General features: G+C 46.0%; 1 protein-coding gene across 1 annotated transcript in view; it reads right to left on the reverse strand.

Moving 5' to 3' along the window:
* Positions 1-20,626, reverse strand: part of SLC7A1 (solute carrier family 7 member 1) — a 44,861-nt gene that overhangs the window by 13,555 nt on the left and 10,680 nt on the right. Inside the window, exons 2-4 of the mRNA XM_082336978.1 lie at positions 8,152-8,535; positions 3,882-4,040; positions 1,439-1,613 (exon numbers count right to left, since the gene is read on the reverse strand). Coding sequence (XP_082193104.1) covers positions 1,439-1,613; positions 3,882-4,040; positions 8,152-8,521 — 704 coding nt within the window. The 5' untranslated portion in view covers positions 8,522-8,535. The remainder of the gene's footprint in view (positions 1-1,438; positions 1,614-3,881; positions 4,041-8,151; positions 8,536-20,626) is intronic.

Raw genomic sequence — 20,626 nt, forward strand, 5'->3', positions numbered from 1 at the left:
AGCAATACAGGGTGCCATGACTGTCTAAAATCCACCCAATCCTCCATTCTCAACTTCAAAATTCCCCGTGCCAAGTTCATACCCAAACCGTGCTTGCGACCCTGAGGGAGGAGAGAAGCCTGCACCCCTGACACACCAAATGCTTTCCTCAGCCTCATCCAAAGTTCATTCAAATCAACAGACAGACATCTCCTGATCCCAGTGCACTCTGGATCAGGACCTCAGATCCATGTTCCTCTGTTGAGTCATGTACAACATACCCTTCAGTTCAAGTGACTTAGGTCACTTTTTCAGCCTTTGTAAAGGTGAATTAAGGCAATTAAATTAAAGTAAATCCCAACTCTGCAAGTCTTATCAGGTGTAAGCATCTGAACTCTCTTGTAGCAGCTCTGTTGAGACTTAGATGAAAACTGGCCTGTTATTTGCAGAAATAGCACAACCCAAATGTGGATTACTCTGGAAATACTGATAAAGTAAAGTAAACCCCAGACAGATTTTACAAAAATAGTAAGTGCTATGGGTCAAAGAGCTACAGTTACACTTTGAAGCTATTGCACTAATTGCTCCTTGCATGGGAATAGCAGTAGGGAAGGAGGGGGAACCTTTCCTATAGAAGTAATTTTTTCGCAGCAGGCTGAATTTTGCAGAGAGGCTCAATAAGCAGCTTGTATAACAAGCCAAACTTGAACCATGCAACATTTATGAATCTCTCCAGTTTTTGCCAAACTATGCTTCCTTGCAGACCAGCATAAAGGGTTTAGATAGCAAGCGAGGACTGAGTTATGTACGTGGAGTTATTTAAAGGCTCTCATTGTGTGTTGTACAGTCTCAAGCAAAAATGAACAGCCTTGTATCACTGGTAACCCTTTTAAGCTCCTTAATTTTGATCTTGTACAGGAAGACAGAACTTTGGCCAAGTAGCAAAATGTCATTAAAAATGGATTCATGATATGCTTGCTGCAATGCATTAAAATAATCTGCAACTCGCCTTCATTTTATTGCGGCATTTGCGACAAGGTCTCCAAAAGGTACAATAGTGCCTCAAGGATACTGCCCAAGTGTCCAAAGAAACTACAGAGCTATACTTGGTCACAGCTTGATACAGGCACCAGAGCCAGCCTGGTGTAGCCCTGAGCAGGAGGTTGTCTAAAAGCTCTTTCCTCTCAAATTCGGATGCTGTATTGGTCATGAGGCTGGGAATGGTCAGTTCTGCAGTGGCCCTGCATAAGCATGTTGACACAGCTTACCTGCTACCAGTTTCAGCCCATCAGCACAGCCTGCTTTCAGCAAATGCCCACCGAAACCAGCTTTGCCTCCAAGGCGTTTGGCAAAGGAGGGAGCCATCCCATTTGCTGGTTTTCTAAATCACTCCACACCCCCCCCTATAAACTCGCCATTGAAAATGCATCAATTTCAGAGCTGAGAAGATCCAACCTACTTGACTCCATAAATGCTGTGGCTGATGTTGTAAATGTCCTGTTCGGTCAGCTGCCAGTTTTTAACAGACCCTTTCACAAAGCCGGAGACCATGACGAAGCCGAGGACGAGGATGTTGATGCAAGTGAACACTTTGTTCACCAGGGCAGATTCCTTCACGCCAAAAATTAAAAGCCCTGGGGAAAAAATGGCAGATAGGCAGTCAGGTATTTCATCACCAGCAGCAGGCACTGGGGGCTTGCAGAGGTAGCCCAGCTCTGTTCATGCTGTGCTCTGCCCAACTTATCACACCTCATTTCTCCACAAAGACAAGTAGATCAGGTAGGTCAGGACTAACTCACCCAGAAAGAGGACGAGGACTCCAGCCCAGACATTACTACTGCGGGAGGTGATGCTCCTTCCCACCCAGCATGCCCATTTGGCACGTGCCCCTGCTAAACTGCTTTGCTAACACAGCTAAGCTGCTCCCACTGCTTTCAACCGCAGGTCTGGTCACCTCACGGTGCTATGCTGTGCCACCTAGACCCAGCCTCAAACTCCACCCAGAGACCTAGAGAGAGCACCCCAGGTGGTTTTTCATGAAGGAACATTGTCTTAGAGGTCTTGGCCACATGCAGAAGTTATGAAGAACATTCAACTCTCCTTAGAAGCAGGGGAAAATACGAGCACAGACCAAATCCAGGAGGACAGCTACTTCTAGTGCTGAAGACAGAGAAGAAGGTGGCATCTTGGGAATCCTGCTCCCATTTAAATCAGTGGGAGCTTTGCCAGTGAGTTAAGCAAGAGCAGGATTTCAGCCTGTGGTCTTTAAGAGCATCCATCTGAAGAAGAACACATTTACAGGCTTTGGCAACCAGCATCTTGCTGGGGCATAGCTCAGCTTCTCAGAATGACAAGCTCTGGTAACTTGTGTTTGCTCTTCAGGTGCCTGACTTTCAAGAAGCCAAACCTTTAACCCAAATCTAAGGTGGCAGCTGAGGGAGAAGGTAAAAAACTTCACATGGGCCTGAGGGAGAAGAGAAGCACAACAGGGTGTCCTTACTGCTACTCCAAGGCACTTCCAGGAGAGGGGAGCACCCTGTGCAACTCACCTTTCCTTCTTTTAAAATAGGAAATAAGCTGATACAGCCACATCAGGGAAGTGCTTGATAAAACTGCATACCTGCCCAGGAAAACTTGTAAGGTACCTTGTAGAAATCTGAAGCTCAAGATGGTGTAAGCAAAAATAAACTTGTAGTGTTTATATTTGGGACTAAAGCTGCTGATTCAGCAGGTTTTTGTAGAAAAGAATGGTTTGCATTTTTTATTAAAATCCAGGGAATTTGCTCCATGCAGGAATAAAGCCATCGGTAATCTGTATAATTTTACACCTCTGTAGTGCTAAAATGAGAAGTCCTAAATTTTGTAAATTGTATCTGAGGTGAAAGACCAGATTCTAATTTGAAACTAGAGCAATTCCTATTATATACAAATGAACAAAGAGGAAAATCTTCTCTCCCATTCAGATGTAGCCCTGAAAACAGAGGGCTGCTATTGACTTCAGCAGTCCTCGATATAGTCCTAGATCCAAATGCAAACCTAGATGCCAAAGATTCCCTTGCTTATGAAGCCTGTTCCCAGGAGCACAGCTCACACTGTGAGACAGCCATCCTGATCAGAGCAGGAAATATCGGGATAACCTTGTTGGGGTGACACAGCAGCTTCTGTGTTCTGAAAACCACAGAGGGGTACATAAGAAGCGTAGTTTTTAAAATTTGCCTAAATTTGCCAATGCTTTGCAAGATCCAGTTGGAGTAGAGGTAAAAGTTCAGAAGGATTTTAATTTTACAAATTTTCAAAACTTTTCCAAATTCTGATCAAAGCCTTGGCACATTTTTAGAAAAAAGAGGACCTGACTGTTTATCACACATTTATTTCTCTGGAGTCTTAAATTCACTGCTGTAAACTGAAGCCCATATATATTTAAAGAAAAACCCAGAACAGTAGTACATGAGGTTCTTACTGAGTCCCGTATTTTTTTCCTCATGTTCCTGGCTCAAGGCACTGAAAACTGGCAGATTATCAAAGGGGGAATAAGGTTGATAGCACAACAGAATGAAATTCTTGTGTAACAGGATTTGTGGAGGGAAGGATTAAACTTCCATACCTGATTGAGGATAACAAGTCATCTTTTCTTTTCTTCCTTATATAAAATTTGATTGAAGGTTTTAAAAGTGGCTCAAAAAATATCAAGAATGCTGCCCTCTAATTAAAAACCTTGTAAGCAGGCTATGCCCTGTGCTAAGTCCACGGCAGCTATATAGGTCAATCCAACACTTGTAGCAAAGAAAGAGTCTTTGATATGTTGTCCAAAATAAATCAGGACTTTGTGCCTATTCCAAAAGCAAATAATGAAATTACAGAAGGAGGAGGTCCACGACTCACAAACCCCTCCAAGGTTTTACCTGTTAGGATGATGATTATCACCACGGCGAAGATGTCGGGGTATTTTGCTAGCACTCCGGGAGCATCCATTGTCATGTATTTTTCACAGAATTTTTCAATATGCTGGCCTATGATTTCATCAAACGTTGCACTCCAAGCTCTGGCCACGCTCGAGGTTCCTGCCAGAGGACAGAAAGGATGCAGATCACCCTTCGTGGCTGGCACACGTTCCAAACAGGGGGCACCTTGCACGGCTTTTCACCATGGAGGGCCTCAAAGCAACCTTGCATGTGCTTCCCAGGTGCTGGGAGCGGCCTTTTCCCTGCACACCCAGCCCACGGCCTGTATTCATGCCTGGCATCTGCTTTGATAGTAACACACACAGGTGGTGGGTCTCGGACTCCTACTCAGCTGACAAGATAAAAAAAAGCTTTATCGTCGTTTGGCTTCATAGTAAATCTTGACTTTGCCTTAAGATACAGCCTAGACTGACTTTTTCCTTACGCCCCCAGCAGCCTGAACTTCCCCCTAACCTGGTAATTTCTGCTACGAGAGAGGTCTGAGCCTCTTCTCATACCAGCAGAAACCCATGGCAGCCCTGGCCAGGTGACTGCAGCCCAGGCAGAGGGACCTTACAGAAGACAGCCGGCCTCCGGCAGTGCGATGCTGGAGCACCAGAGCCTGGACCACGACATTTGCCCAGCTCTGTAAGCTCTTCAGCAACATGCAGGTCCACTCCAACCTCTGGTGCTAGAGCATCCGAGTGGGATAAAGACTCAGATATAATTTATAGGTTATCTGAGCGTAAGTCAGCCTATTGCAGGATGCTGGTGATGATCCTAGCAAGCGGCACAACTCTTACCTGCAGCACATGCTTAGACTTCCCCCTCCACGGCTGCTGTTTGCTGTGGTTCCCGAGAGCACCAAACCACACACAGCTTGCCAGGGTGAGGACTGAACCTAGGGTCTCAGGAAGACCAAGTCCAGGACATTGTCTGGGCCAGAAGAGTCATTTCAGAGAACTGAAATAGTAACAACGAAGAGCTACCACCAGACAGTGACAGCATTGTGTAAAATAAGTAGGCTTGGGTCTTACACAGTACACTATATATAACAACATCTAATTGCATGATATAATTACTACTGTACATAATTAGCTAGTTAAAAGAAGAGGTTGGTTTGGTTTCGGTTTGCAGAGCAATTCCTCAGAGGACGCCGTCAGGGCCCCCTTCTACCTAGCACAGTTTGTCCTGACACACTTACCTGGGGGCGGGTGTTCAGGTCCCAACTCCGGCACCTGCAATCGTGTCAAACAACGCCCGTGCTCACCTACAGCGAATCCCTCTGCAGCAGCGGTGGGCAGCACCTGCAGCAAAGCTGGGAACACTCAATGCCCCGATCCAGCTTTGCAACACTATAAAAATAAGCTGCAGAACAGACCTGTTTGGAGACTCTTCTGTTCACTGAGACAGCAAAGTGCACAGTGTGAATTCTTTTAAAGAGGTGGGATATCAGTGCCATCAAATTAATCTTGAAAAACTCCAAAAGTTATTGTATACCACATTACAATTTTTCATCTTAACTCTGGCACAATTTGAGGGAAGAGACTATTTCTTTAGTGCTACTTTTTTTGTTATGGCTCTAATATTTCATGTTCTAAGACAGGAACAACCAGCTCCTGCATGTGTTATATTAGATGCCAGTTGCTTGGATGCCAGTTCCATGTAACTATCAGGCATTTATCCTAAACTCTCTGTAACCAACAGCCTTGAGGGAGCGGGGAGAATCTGACATTCTTCCAACATTGCAGACACCTGGATAATATCTGATTGTTGCTAGAGAGCACTGTGCAAAGACATTCTGCTTGTATCCAGGAGGATTTACTCGTTCTGGGTCAGCATAACCTCGCCAGGTTGAGCTGGCTCCTGCCTGCAGCACACGGCTCCCAGGAGAGCAGCTGAGCTCAGGTGCAGGGCTCACTGCAGGAACAGGCACGGGCTAGGAGCTCACCACGTGCCCCAGGAAACCCCAGCAGCAGCTACTCGCCAGGGATGCTGTTACTCATCGTATTAGCAGCTCCCACCATCTTCCAGTTCCTGAAATGTTTCCCACAACCTGGCGTGGTTCCCCAAACCCACATCATCCCAGAAGATAGTTCACACCAGATCCTGGTCCTGGACATCTTCTTCCTTCTGTCTAGACCACAACCAATCAGTTGCACGCCCATTTTTGCGCGTCACCCACCTCCAAGACCCCATACCAGGCTTCCCCCAAGCCAAGTCACTTCAAATAATTACAAGCTATTGGCCACCCATCCTGGGACCCCAGGATTTCTTTTTCCACCCCCACAATACTTCTGAACAGATGTCTGAGAACCTCAGAGTGAAAACACCAAGTTGGCTGAGCCCCACTTGGTTTCGGTGGCACTGCTTGGCATTTTCTGCAGCATGACTGAGAAAAAAATTGGCTTTCTGCCCCTCTCAGCCCCCGGCTCTGAACTGCAGGATCTGCCTACCAACATATCTTTCTCCTCCACACCCCCTGAAGCTGCTGGGAGTTGTCCTTGCTCACAAGGGGGACAATTCACATCAGGAGAAAGGCTGGGTAAGATAAAGAGACCTGCTATAGCTCACATCCTCCCCCAGCTGTTTTTCCTGCTTAGCCATCCTTCCTCTGAAATTATGAGGAAACCAGTTGCAAACATGCATTTTTGTCACAGGACTGAATTAAAAGTAGCAAAGTTGTGTTCGAACAAATTCATGGATAATATCTACCTATTTTTTACTGAATTTTCTGCCTTGTGATAATACACTGAGCAGCCAACTCTGAAATAAAAACTGAGGCAGTGATTCAAAAGCCATTATGAGAGGACAAAAAAAAAAAAATCTCAGAAATACCAGCCTCAGCCCAGATCCTGGAAGTGTAATGCTCAGCATGTAAATCTTTTCATCATGCATTTGCAGAATCAGGTTTTGGGACAGCATCCACAGCTATGTCAGTCATTTTGGTGGTCCAGTATCATGGTGGGAAGGGCCACATAACTAACTAGATGAGGAACATGGAGGAGATGATTTATCATTACCTTTCTGGAACAGAAGATAAATCACCAAGAAATCTGTTCAATTTTTCTACGTGTAGCCTAAGCAGAGTCCATTTTAGAAGTCTGGAGGAAATTATATGCTTAGTTTTTTTTAAAGACTATTTTTATCCCCTCCTTGCAGTGAACCTGATTCATAAAAGAACCACAGGACTCAGATTTCCTAAGGAGATGAGTTTAATTGACTCTGGCTTCTCATCCTCTCATTTCTTATTTAAAAAAACAAAAAAAAAAAAAAAAAGGAGGAGGAAGAAGAGGTTTCAGGTAGCACACAAAGCAGAGCCAGCACGATCTCAGACAAGCAGCTGCTACGTCACTATATTGCTCTTGATATGATCCTACCCTCCCCAACACCATGGGAACTAATCTCCAAGGCAACACTTACACATCCCATAAAATGCATTTTAAAAAAAAAAAAAAAACTTCCTTTAATAATTTAGCATAACATTGGTTATCATTTTAACTAGTAAGTCTTTGCTCTCAACTGGCAAGTTGGTTGCAGCCTTAATTACAGGCATGATGACAAGCAGCATGCCCAGAATGTGCTTGAAAAGACACAAATCCTCAATTAGCAAAGTGTGGCTTAGTTTTAGCATATCAGCTGAGTTGTACACTGCATGCTCTGAGCTTGATCCAAGGCCTCTCCTACTGGGAGTCAAGGGTTTAGAAGGGATTTGGTTTGGATGTTTCAGAGATTGTGAACCTGCAGATCACCCTAAGCTTAATCCTGCAGCCATTCACAAGACAAAACTCTCATCTCCAGATACTTTAAACAGGTCTCAAAGGGACCAGGAATTAATCCTTGATCATCAGGGGGTACAGATGATGCTGTGTGAAAGCATCCTTCCATCAGCGGCTTCTCTCTCAGCAGAGGGGACACGCGTTTGCTCCCTGGCAACTGTGCAGCAGCCAGGGGATACCAAAGGGATGACGTGGAGATTCAGAGGAAGTCGCAGCAGCAATAATCCGGCTTCAGGACAAACCCTCAGCCCACAGCACACCACTCACCTCGCCGACTGACAGGAGCCACCAACAACGCACCCTGCAGATGAGTCCTGAAATCCTCTGTGAGTGCAAGAGTGCAGTGTCTATTTTGTAACAAGAACGCAGGCGCCCAAACAAGGCTGATCTTACAAACTAGGCTGCCATCCTGGACTAAAGCTAGGGTCTCGCAGCACATCCACCGTACTTACCAATAACATAGGAGAGGATTAAATTCCACCCTGTGATGAAGGCCCACAGCTCGCCCACAGTCACGTAGCTGTACAGATAAGCTGATCCCGTCTTAGGAACTCGAGCACCAAATTCTCCGTAGCAGAGTCCAGCCAGCACTGAAGCCAAGGCGGCAATCAAGAAGGAGATAACGATGGCAGGTCCTGCGTTTTCCCGTGCCACAGCTCCAGCCAATACGTAGACACCTGCACCCAAAGTGCTGCCTACACCCAGAGCCACTAAGTCAAATGTGTTGAGGCATCGTGAGAGCCGACTGTGTTCTCGAGTACAGTCCACATTTTTCCGGCGAAGAAGCTGGTTTCCAAAATTGACAATTTTCTGACACTCCATCTTTGTGTTCGGGCCTGCAAGAAAGATGCTGCCATCATTACCTGGACCAGGACACCTCCCGAAACAGCATCACTGCACAGGTACACTGCTACAGCCCTGTTACATTCCAACAAATGAATCTTCCCACTTTCCACCTTTTTACACGGCAAAATGTCTCCGTTGGCATTTTACCTAGGCTTAGCACAAGGAATTAAAACAGACAAAACCAAAGTATTTTCTGCTTCCCGCTCCCACTCACGCTGCGAAGCCTGTGCGACCCCGGGAGAGACACGGCACTCCACCCCAGCTCCCACCCCGCTCCACAGCCATCCTGTCCACAGACAAGTGGTCAAGCCAAAAACGCAAAGCCTGTCTTTCAGATTTCAGAGCAGTTTTCCTGGGCTGGGAATTAAAAAACAGACAAATATATATAGAAAGACCTACTTATTTATATTTTTTAAGTCTCGAGGTGAACTAAGAAGTGAGCATTACATCCCAGAATAAGGCACCACACGTGCTACTGTCCCTAGAGCACAACATGACCACGTGCCGCAGTCAGTTGGCACCACCTGCAAACAGACCCGCCGGGGCATTTCCCCTTTCCTGAGCTCCAGCGACAGGCAGCAGCACAGGCTGCTGTTGCCTACGACTGTGCAGGCTGAAACAGATATAATTTAGGAAAAAGGATATGCAGAATCGAGTTTTGGTTAAGTTGGTTAACTTGAGCCAAGGCTCAAGCTATTTAGCATTTGCAACAACTGAAGTGAGAGCACAGTGAGGCTCCCTGAACTTCTCTGTCCCACCCAGGACAGAAGCACTGCAGGGGGGGGTGTTTAATGAAACCATAGGGCAGGGTTTCCAGCCATGGTCCCATTTCAGCAACTGCACTGTTCCTGTGTATGGACCTGCTGGCATGACCAAACAGCGGCGTACAGTGGCCTCAGCATGTGAGCAGCTCAGATGCAGCTCCTCTGCTTAGGACTTTATGATGGGATTAGCATCAGGGTAAAGCAAACCTCTCTCTGTGGAGGGATCCCTTAGGAAATCCTTCTGGAGTTTCTCTTCCCGTGAGAGATATGTATCTTGCAGTGCTACACCATGGGAAGATTTTGCTGTGCAACTCATCAAGCCTACAAATTCGACCATCTGCATAGGCGTCCACCTAACACAGTAACAGCACTCATTAAAAGCTACAATCAGTCAAACCAGCATGGCCAGCAGTAGGGTCAGCTCCTCGAGGACATCCGTGGAACAAGTGTCCTTAGGGAGTCTGTCCCTCCAAGATTTATGTCCTTGGACACAGCCTGGGTATGGAAGTTTTGTCTTACTCTTTCTGAAAAAAAAATAAGTATATTGCTTCAAAATTGTCCTTGCCTTTAGAAAGCGGACAGAGAGCTCCTCCTCACAGCATTATCTGAATCCATGAGCACAGCACTAGAAGGAATTTCTTGCTTTTTACACTGCCAAGTCTAGCCCAGTTGTCACAGGCAACCATGGCATAATCAGGCCTTCCCTTAAAAATTTCTAGGGGCCTTATCTCCACTGTTGGAAAGCTCCACCAACACTCCTCTACTCTCCAGCCAAAATGCTTTAGTAGGCAGTGTTTACTCACATGCTCTTGTGCCAAGAATGGCCTTTCCCCGCTCAGGTGGCTACCCCAGTGTACCTTTAGAGATCAGTCATAACCTCTCAGTCTTCATTTTGGTAAGCGATCCAAGCCCCAAAGACACAGACAGTCCCTTGCCCTGTCTACAACTGTTCACCTGTCATCCACCCTCTGAGCAGCAGTATATCCCATTAGCACCCTTCTACTTGTTGCATCAAGAGGAACCATCAGGAGAAGCAACAAGAGCATCCCAAGAGCAACCACTAAGAACTCCAGTGGGTATCTCCACTACCAGCATCTGTTTTCTTCTCCCAGTCCCTTTTGCACCGCGCCAGGTTCCTGCCAGTCCTCATCTTCTTAAAGAACTCCCTGTGTGGCACCCCATCAAAAGCTTTACTCAAGTCAAGATAAAGGAGAGCTATCATTCTTCCCTTTAACCTTAAAAGTAAAAAAACCCAATAGTGCCCCACCTTCCCTGTGCCTCTTATCAAATAAAACTGTCGGGTGAATCTGCCAGCCTCTCACAGGTAAGTTCACTTGTCTCTTCGCTCTTCTCTAGTCAATGGGCACCACCTCCTACTTTGACAGAGGTTTCACTTTGCAGGTTCACCGCCGTCTTCATGCCCTGGTTTTTCTGATTACCCATCCCTGACCCTCCTCTTCTGAGTGCTGCTCCCACTGGCTGTAGCCATTTTCCTCAGCCCACACTCTGCCATCCCGGCATCAGTGTCCTCATTCAGAATTTGGCTCTCCACAGCTAGGATGTTTCCGGAGGACCTACTGGATTACTCCTAATTCAGATACACAGAAAACCACATCCTAAAACAAAGCAGTGTTGGGGGAGCTGTAACAAGCATGTTCTTCACCTTGAATGGGCCTCCAGTGGAGGAAGTCCAACACTTGTGACAAGCACCAAGAAGCTTTGAACGTCCCCACAGAGCCACACTCCAACCAAAGACTACAGGCAATCTAAGCCAGCACGCTGGCACTGACAACAACCTACCATGCTTTTATGAACAGATTTGGCTCCAGGCACCAAAATCACTACTGTAAGACCTGCATTCAACTATTTAATGCCCATTAGCATTTCTGTTCTGAGCATAAGAGTACTTTAAAAGTGAATATCCCAGTTGTCCCCATTTACCACACTTTGGTTCACACTGCAGAGCACTCGTGGAGTGCACAAACCCAATACTACCGGGATGAACCTACACCTGAGGACGCACCCCAACACCTGATGGGTGCTCAGCCCACAGGAACAGCTACTGCAGGATAACCTCCCCTGTAAGATGTGTCGTGCAGACGTCAGATTCTCAGCAGCAACTGTTTTGCTCTGCAAATCTACAGGCTGCCTGGTCACAGCCTATGAGGATGAAGGGTATCTTCCATCTCAGACTGCATCCTGTAGCTTCAAGAAGCCCCAGCCTGATATGCACACTGCACCATTAAACCCAGCTTCGGCAGCAGGGCTTTCAAATGTTTCTTCATTAATTATAGTACCTTATATACCAATAATGGAACAGCAGTATACATTGCACCCTAACATCAATAGTATGCTGAGAATAATGTGTAGGCAAAAGTATTGCTAAATGCAATTTACAGTATGGTCAAGTGAGATTGGTACTTCATCAGTTCCTGTTAAAACCCAGTGTAAGAGATGGGAAGATACATGCTAAGAAACGTAATTAACCGAGTCAGCTATTAAATCCAATGCTGCAATTTTGTCGCCACAGCATCCACTACAAAATCAAAAATCCTCTTCATTTTTCCAAGACACCAGTCATAAACCCTGACTTAAATCCCCTTCTGTTGGCCTTAGACTAACTCCCCTACCATGAGAAAGTAATTACAACTGCAGGAACAAGGCTGAGGATTTAGAAGTCCCACCGTGTCAGGAATTGTCTCCTCCACCAACAGCTCTCAAACGTGCTCCCGAGAGACACGGATTCAGACTAATAGAGAAAGGCAGGTTTCAGGCCAATCTTACAAAAATCTCATTTGGTGAACCATGGGAATTCCCCACACGTACAGAGAGGGAAAACTATTTTCTCCCTTCAGAAGGAAGACAGACCTGTTTACCTAAGTGTATTCAGATGTCAATTTGCTCATGCAGTCTCCTTCCAACTTGAACCTTATCCAAATCCATGCAGCCAGGATTACTTTCAGCTGGACACCTGCCCACCTCCTCAAAGGCAGGGATAGGGCAGTCCTGAACTCTGAACTGAGGTAAGGTGACAACAGGAGTGCTGCACTGGAGCATCCCCTATGAATTTCATTGCTTTCTAGGACAAGACAAGTCCTAGGCTTTGCTTAACTCCCACCAGAGTGATGCAGAGATCCTATTGATGCCTGCATCCTACGAAGACCACAGCAATGGGGCTAACTCATCCACCCTGCCCAGCGGTGGTGGTGCTGGTTGACACTCAGTCTGCAGCTCCAGGAAACAGGGAGGATCCCACTGTTGTGTACCGAGAAAAAAACGCTACAGAAGATACAAAAAAAGCCCTCCAAAACAAAACAAAGAAATCCCTGCCATAAACTGCAGCCTACTATTAACAAGATACCCACGGGAGATGTGTTAATGGATTTCTTTTCCAAAGCTAGTCTGAAAGTCAAGACCAGTTTGACTCAGAACAAAGCTGGATTTCCAGACAAACACAGGTTTATTCTGTGGCACAGAAACATCAAGAAATGCCAAAGGACTGGTGAAATACAGTTTACTTCTTGCTAAGTCAATATTTATGGCAAGGTTTAGACATTCGATGGCCTGAACAGAGGAGTTAGATTCAACATAGAAGAATATGGGAGAGTCCCAGCTGAGACTATTAATAAAGACAGAGAATGGAAAGGAGGTGGAAAGACGGCCCAGCTCAGCGAGAAGCTGAGCGATGAGCCAGGGAAATCTGCAGATGCAGTGCAGCTGGGCAGGGCTCACCTGCCCTTTGCATGGAGCCGCTGGGCAGGCCCAGATGGACCCCTGAGGCTGAGGTGGACCAACCATAGGGGAATACAGGAGAAGCTCGGAGGAGATCTTCCTGAGACATTTCACCCTGGGTGAGGCTACAGGTCCAGGCCTCCCCAAACACCAGTGACTTATGCATTGTTTTGTGTTCCTCAGGGTTTGCACCTCCAAGTTGACATCAAGCTTGCTGAGCATACTGGGCTTCATCCTACAAGGTGCTGAAGATCTCTTACACGGAAAATCAAGGTGAGGGAGGAGGGTATCTTGCAGGGTTGGACCACGTAATGTGTAGAAGGAAAAGGTTTGCGACGTGCACTCACTCATCAACATGTGGGTTTCTACAATGCCCACACAAAAGGAACGGGGCTAATCCTAAGAGCTCGGTGGCACTAACAATACGCTTGCTTGCCATATGTAAGTAGCCTACCGTCCCCGTACACCACACAAAGCTCCAAGGAGGACGTGCTCTGTGGTGAACAAAAGCAAAAGGCAGAGGTCAGCCTGTGTAGCCTGATATTATCTTTGTCTAAGAAGTGCCTCCAGGTGGAGGTGGATCAAGGTTCCCCACAGGTTAGAGCTGCTCTCCCTCCTCCTTCGACCACCACTGACACCTAAGGAGCTGCAGATGGCAAGTCTCTCCCAGGACTTGGCTCAAGGCCTCTGCTTCAAAAACGTACTGCCTAACAATAACGGTAGAGCTTTTATTTCCTACCTAGCCATTTAACTTACATTTAACTAAACCTGGTGTCTTGCAAAACGAACATGACTCAGTGTTCCCAAACCAATGGGAGTTTGATCTCTCCATTGAAAATGAAGGCAGATCCGGTGCCCGATGCCCTCCCTCGCCACACAGATCACGACATATCACTTCTTGGGCAAGAACGGGGCTGGGGAGATGCAACATCCCCAGGAGAGAAACAGCCCCTCGCTGCAGGGATGAAGGATCAGGGCACCAGCTTGGCAAGGTTTTTGGTGGCAGGGGAACATAGGATTTATCCATTAAAAAAAATAAATCTAGTGAATGATTTCAGGCTTATACATAACTCAAGAGTATCCCACAATAAACATATTTCAAAACGATTTCAGGTTGAAGCTCTCTCAGGCATATCTACAGGTGTTCACAGCTCTACTATGGCTATCAAGAATAAAGAAGAATTGCTTTTTGTGGATAATTTGTTTAGAAGAAGGGCTATTTAATTATGACAGACCTAGAAATTAAGGCCAACATCCTGCACGTGGCTTAATGTCAGCAGACAGTGCTCTTCTGGGTGATCAAGGTATCAACTTCGTCCTGCCCCAAAAGCATCAGAATGTCTGAGTGTCTCTCTTGTGAATAAAATACCTCCTACGGCCTGCAGATAACAGACAGGGAGCTGGGTGCAGGGCAGGGTACCCGCACTGCAGCCGTGATCTGCATCCCTCATGCACAGCGCTGTCCCTCATCTCACAGATGACGGATCGCTATCCTAAGCATCTCTTACACATTTTTGTTGCTTTTGAAACAGCAGGTTCCAAATCAACCTTTCATTTTCAATCACATTCACTGTAGCTTGGCAAAGAGATCTTCAATAAAGACAAGTGGGATTTTTTTCAGGAGAACAATATTTTCATTTAGCAGGATGCAGTACAGGGGCCATTACACCTCTGCCCAAAACCTTTCCTCTGATATCATTTGTTATCTCCACCATTGTATCAAAGGGTGATTTTGGCGGAGATTATGATTTTTCCCTTCTTAGAAGTTGGATCTGGCTGTGATCTCGCTTTCTGAAACAGCCATTCTTGCCTTTGAAGTGAGGAAATGTGTTCTGGGCTGGTTCCTCTCACTCCCACTCCCAACTATACTTGAAACGATGAGCCTTTTTTTGAATGTACTGTCAGTATTCCTGTGGCATAACGCAGTCCAAATCACATAAAACAATATAAATTATTCCAGAAATGTTACTAGATGGTACATAACCACCTTCAAGTTGAGGAAAACTTATCTGAATGAACGTAGATTAGCTTTGTTCTGCACACACCTAGCTCTCACCCCTGCTTTAGCTCCAGTTTCTCCGATGAGAAACACCGAGCTGCAAGCCCCAGCTGCTCAGCCCCTGGGTAGGAAATGGCTTCACCCCAAGGCTCTGGGCACCTTCATGTTTCAGCAGGAGCCGAGGGCTTTGAGAGCGGCGGGAAGCAACGACGCACCTAGATAACCTAGCAGGGCGGACGCTGGGGCAGGGGCCACATCCTTGGGCGAAATCCTGTCTTACTGAAGTCGATGACAAAGCTCCCACCGACTTCAATAGGGACCAAATTCCACCCACTGCTACTGGGTCTTGTCTTTTTATTTATAGTGTATTTTATGTTTGTTACTTTTGTTCCCTGTCCAAATTCTTGTGCCTTGACTGTATTGTATTTTCAAATAAAATAAGATATTCTTCCTCCTCTTATCTAATGGTTAACATACCTATTATATCAGGTTGATAGATTTCCTTCCCCATTAACAACATTTTAAAAAGGGACATTCTTCAAAACAATCCCATAAGAAAATAAGCAATCTTGCATCTGGTTAACAGCAAAAAGTAAACCATAACAAACATCTGTCCGGCTAAACATAAAACACCATGTGTAAAAATAAGCTGACAGGGCACCATTTTACATAAGCAGTACTATCACTTCCTAAACAATTACAATTTGTTTCAGCTTCTGAAAAACCACTCCTTATCTATTTCAAGACCTTGCTGCTCCTGAGAATTTTCTTCTCCAATTTGCAGAAGAGCATAAAATTAAAGCTGATTATGCAGAACAAGGAGTTTTCTACTAAGGAAAGAAGAAAACCCAAGCCTGACCCTGCTGCACATCCAATGAACTCCCCAGGCACCTCCTCAGAGGAAGCACCAGCAGAAATTCCCACTCAACATTGTCCCACATATGCTTATATCCATTTTGAAACACGTGGAAATCTCTACTGCCATCAGTACCCTTCTCTCACAGCAAAGTGATGTCCTGTGGAGAGTATTATTTTTCTTCAGCATCCTTTTAGTCTTCAACAAATGCATCCCCTGTACAGCTGTACCACCACTGCTACTAGTCTGCAGAACAAAGAGCTTGTGCTTATGCCATGTTGGCATGTTTGGCAAACAATGTGGAATGGGTTGGGCCCTCTATTTTTACTTTAAACATGGGTCAGCTCCCTGAATGAGCATGTAGTGATGATACCAACTTTTTGATCAACGTGCAGGTAACAAACCCATTTGGGAGCCCTTCCCAAAAGGCTGATTTTGCTACTTTCATCCCCAAGGTAGCATCATTCACAGAGAAGTCCTATGCAGAAAAAGAAGAGGTGGAAAACCTCAATTCCTACTACTGCTGTTAGAATTATAGCTATTTTTGGGATGTCAGATTTGACTGTAGTCTCCTAGATGCAAAGAGGTCATGTTTTAAGGGACCAAACCAGAACCGCTCATTGCTTTTTGAAGCATCATTCAGAAAACGATGAGGAAAGTCAACAGTCACCGAGGCACATCAGCCCCAGGTGCAACCCATTACAGTATGAAGCAGGAATTGGGTCAGATATGTCCTTCCAAACCATCTTGCCTTGGAAAAACTCCAATGCCTTGTTAACATTACTCTGCAACAAGTGACAGAGCAGAGACAAGACAGCTACAGCAGATGCTGAGCTTGGCCCAGGACATTTGAACACCTATCTCAAGACTTCTAGAAACAGAAGCAAAGGACGTGGCATCAGACCCTAAGGTGCATCTGGCTGTGTCCCTGAAGCTGCTGCAAGTGTCCCCATCAGCTACGCTGGGAAAGGCAGGCAGCTTAGAGAGGACAGCCTTGGGACAAGTGCTGAGAACCGACTCAGAGACTGTGGTCATAGCCATGAGCAGACGTCTGCCACCAGGGAAAAGGCTGATGAAAATAAAGGCATGACCAAGCTGGAATAAAGGCATTACGTGAAGCTGGAAGATATCCCACCATAGCAGCAGTAATGGCAAGGAGTCCAAGTCAAAAGCCACCAAAGTAACAGCAATTCTGTGCATTGATTTCACTGTGTGTAAAGGGATGCTGTCCTGCTGAAGTATTTTAATCAGGCAAGGAATGTCTTGTCCGTGCGCTCTTAAATTGTTCCCTTCTTGATTGTCATAATTTTATTTTTTATTTTTCACATGTGTGCATATGTATATCTCAATATACATGACAGAAATGTATATTATATCAATGTGTATATATATGGAAACTAAATATTATACTCTTGGCCAATTCTGTCATTAAAAAACAGGATCAGACCCTAGCACAGCATTTGTGACTCAAAAGAAGGAAGTAATCCAGTTAAATATAAACTGCACGCTAAACAGAAATAATGGCACACACACACTACGTGGGTGTGCAGTGTGTACAGAACACAATCTTAATCACCTGCAAAAAACTTTAAGCAGGGGACCACATTACCTTCCTCTGTCGAAGGCAGCTGCTTTAACGGTGCAAGGGAGGCGTTGCTGGCGGACTAGCCCACTGCCATGGATGGCTGGGGATGGTGCAGGTTTCTGTTCCTCAAGCTCCCCAGCATTAAGGACATTTCCAAGGCAGCATCTCCCACTCTTCTCCAAACATCGCATAGCCCTGGAGAATTTCTTCCATCAGAAAAGGAGCAGTGAGGTGGTCTCTCTAATCCCTATGCCACCCACTTACCAGCAATTAGTTACTGAAAGGGGAACACCAAGTCCTACTGGACATGAAGAAGGTGCTGGTGCTCCAGTATTGCCTCGGGAGAATGGCAGGGTGCTGCAGCTCACCCGCCTGCTTTCCAAATTGTCACAGCTACTGGCTGTACCAAGGTCAGAAATTCCTCTCTCATCCCAGGACAACTTCTGAGATAGCAAAGACTGTCCTTTTCCCCCAAGTCCAGATAAGAAGTCTGAACGTCCCCAAAATTTCAAAGCAGGCAAACTTCAATGTTCTGTCTCAATACCTGTAGAAAACTTGATCTGGGTTATTTGTGATGATACATGAAACCCATTTTGAAATAAGTAGTGATTTGGGATCAAAATAAAGAAGGAAGGTTCCTGCTCTGAAAGTCCCAAGGGGAATGCTTCAACCCCCCAGAATTCAAGCTTCAAATTCTCCAAAATGGAAGTTCAGTGATGCCCATTCTTCTCCACAAAGCTTCAGTCGTGAGTAACATCAAAGGTGGCACATGGTAAGCCATTTAACAGGTAAAAAGTTGGATAGACACTAATTCCCCTCCTTGGCTACTGCAGAAACACACAATGTATTAGGCTTAATTTGCAGTGGGGAAATTGACGTTATGATCGCTTTCCAACTGCGGACACAATGCAAGGCTGGGATAGGATACAAGATGAAAGCCTCCACTACCTAAGCGCTGCAAAAACAGCTTAGAGGAACACCTCTTAGACACAAACTGGACATAGCGCATCCTGCCTCAGAGCAGACTCGGGTGCAGCCAGACAACACGTTTGCTTTGGCAGGCTTAAACCATGAAACCAGGTATGTTCCTCTTCCCAGGCTACCATGTATCACCCCTGTAGCTGTACCAGAATAACCACCCAAGGAATCGTGCTGCCAATTGCATCACTGAAACAAATCCAATGCCGTGCTTACAACTGACCAGGTGGCAAGCCACCGCAGCCAGGGCAGAGGAGAGGGATGGGACACTTCCCAGGCTGGATTCCCACCTGAGGAGAACCATCTCCCGAAAGGCACCTTTGGTGCCCTCAGCCCTTTTAGCCCATACCTCGGACTTTAGCTGGAAAGGATCCTCTGGCAGCTCAAAACAGAACCCAGCTGTTTGGAGGAGGAGGAGGGCAGCACTGCATTTGCCATCCACAGCTCCTCAGGGATCAAAAAGTTAAGGAGATGTCTTCTTGCCTAGCCAATAAAGGGCATCACACCTCCCTCATTACATGAATCACTATTTTCTGATTAAAAAAAAACTAATTGAAAAGTCTCCCACTAGCTCTAGTACAGTCTTCTCCAATAGTTACTCAGCATGGCTTCAAATTACCCTTTGCAAGAAAATTGCTTGCTTCAACTCCCTCAATTTGTCATAAAACCCAAGGGGATCTCCACTGATAATTAGACTTGCCAAATGAAAGCCTGAGACAGATTACGAGGGATCTACTGGAAGTGACACATCACCCATAATCTGCCAGGGATTCAGCCTTGGTATTGAGCAGAAAAAAATTTATGCTTTGGGAAGCAGTATTAAATAAGTGTGTTTCTGTCTTCTTAAAATAAATAGAAGAATAAAACGAAGACAGATAAAATTAAGACAAAGCTTTGCTTAGCTGAAACGCCTGGGCGTGCCATTCAGCATGCTCCAGTCATGGCCCTTAGACAACAGTCCTTGGAAGAAGGTGGGAAATGTCCCTTAGCTAAGGAAACAAGTTAGACAGAGAGAGAAGCTGGTTTATTATTAAAACAGCAGTGGGGAAACAAACAAATAAAAAATTATGAGCCCCAACCTTCATGCAGAACAATAAACACCACCCTGCACCGACGCGGGGTACATCCAGTGAGACAGACAGACAGATGGAAGGAAGGAAAAGACTTCCCCGAACACCGCCATTTCACCAGGAGGAAGGGCACAGCTAAGTGAGGATTTTCAGGTGTGGACAAGGGGCAAATCAAAGTGGCTATAAATCAGTGCATTCTGCTACATCCCTGAACAGCAGGGAGAGGGTGGAGGCCAGCAGGTATCTTGTGGTGAGCAGCAGCAGCTCCAGCTGGAGGCAGTGCCATGCGGTGGAAGCAGACCCCGGTCACCCCTGCCCAGCAGCCCACGGGCACCCTGCCTGCAGCAGCAAGGGCTGCCCGGGCAACATGCTGGCCCACGGACCACGATCTGGCCGCCCTTGTGGACCAGCGTGTCTGCAGGTCAGATGTTTCTCAAACAGGCACATTCCCAGCACCGGTGCATGGCTTATCACCACGCTGCTGTCCCAATTAAAAACTTCCTCCGTTACCAGAACGAGTACTGACTTGAAGCAAAGGAACCCTTTCCTTTAGTGGGAGAGCAGGGGAGGTGTTTCTGTGTACGAAGTAGAGGTGTTTGAAGAGGTTTTTAGAGGAAATGCTCTGTAACAAATTTTGGAGGAATTGCTCACACAAAGTAAAGCTCAGGCTGCACTGGACACGCACTCGTTCAGGGAGGAAGGGGAGCATAAATCGTACGTGGCAGAGTCACAGGGCCCCCTGTGCCTTACACCAAGATGATTCTAGGCTTCTGAGAAAGGATTTGCTGCCCTCAGGTAACTGTGTCTGCAAATTAAGTGTTCAAGGTCAGGCTGGACAGGGCTTTGAGCAATCTGATCTAGTGAAAGATGTCCCTGCCCATGGCAGGCCAGTTAGACTATGATCTTTAAAGACCCTATTCTATGAGTCTACGAAATTTCAAATTATGCTACATCACTCATCAAGGCTTATGCAATGTAAAGAAAGTAATAAGAATACGTTTTCATTAATCCAGGAGTTTTTCCACTGATTTGGAGGCCATTCTCAAGGGCCTACCCCACGCAGACCTGTGAGTCAGACCTGTCAGCCCTGCACTGTC

The sequence above is a fragment of the Platalea leucorodia genome (genome assembly GCF_965183815.1).
Source record: "Platalea leucorodia genome assembly, chromosome: 2".
NCBI classification, from domain to species: Eukaryota; Metazoa; Chordata; class Aves; order Pelecaniformes; family Threskiornithidae; genus Platalea; species Platalea leucorodia.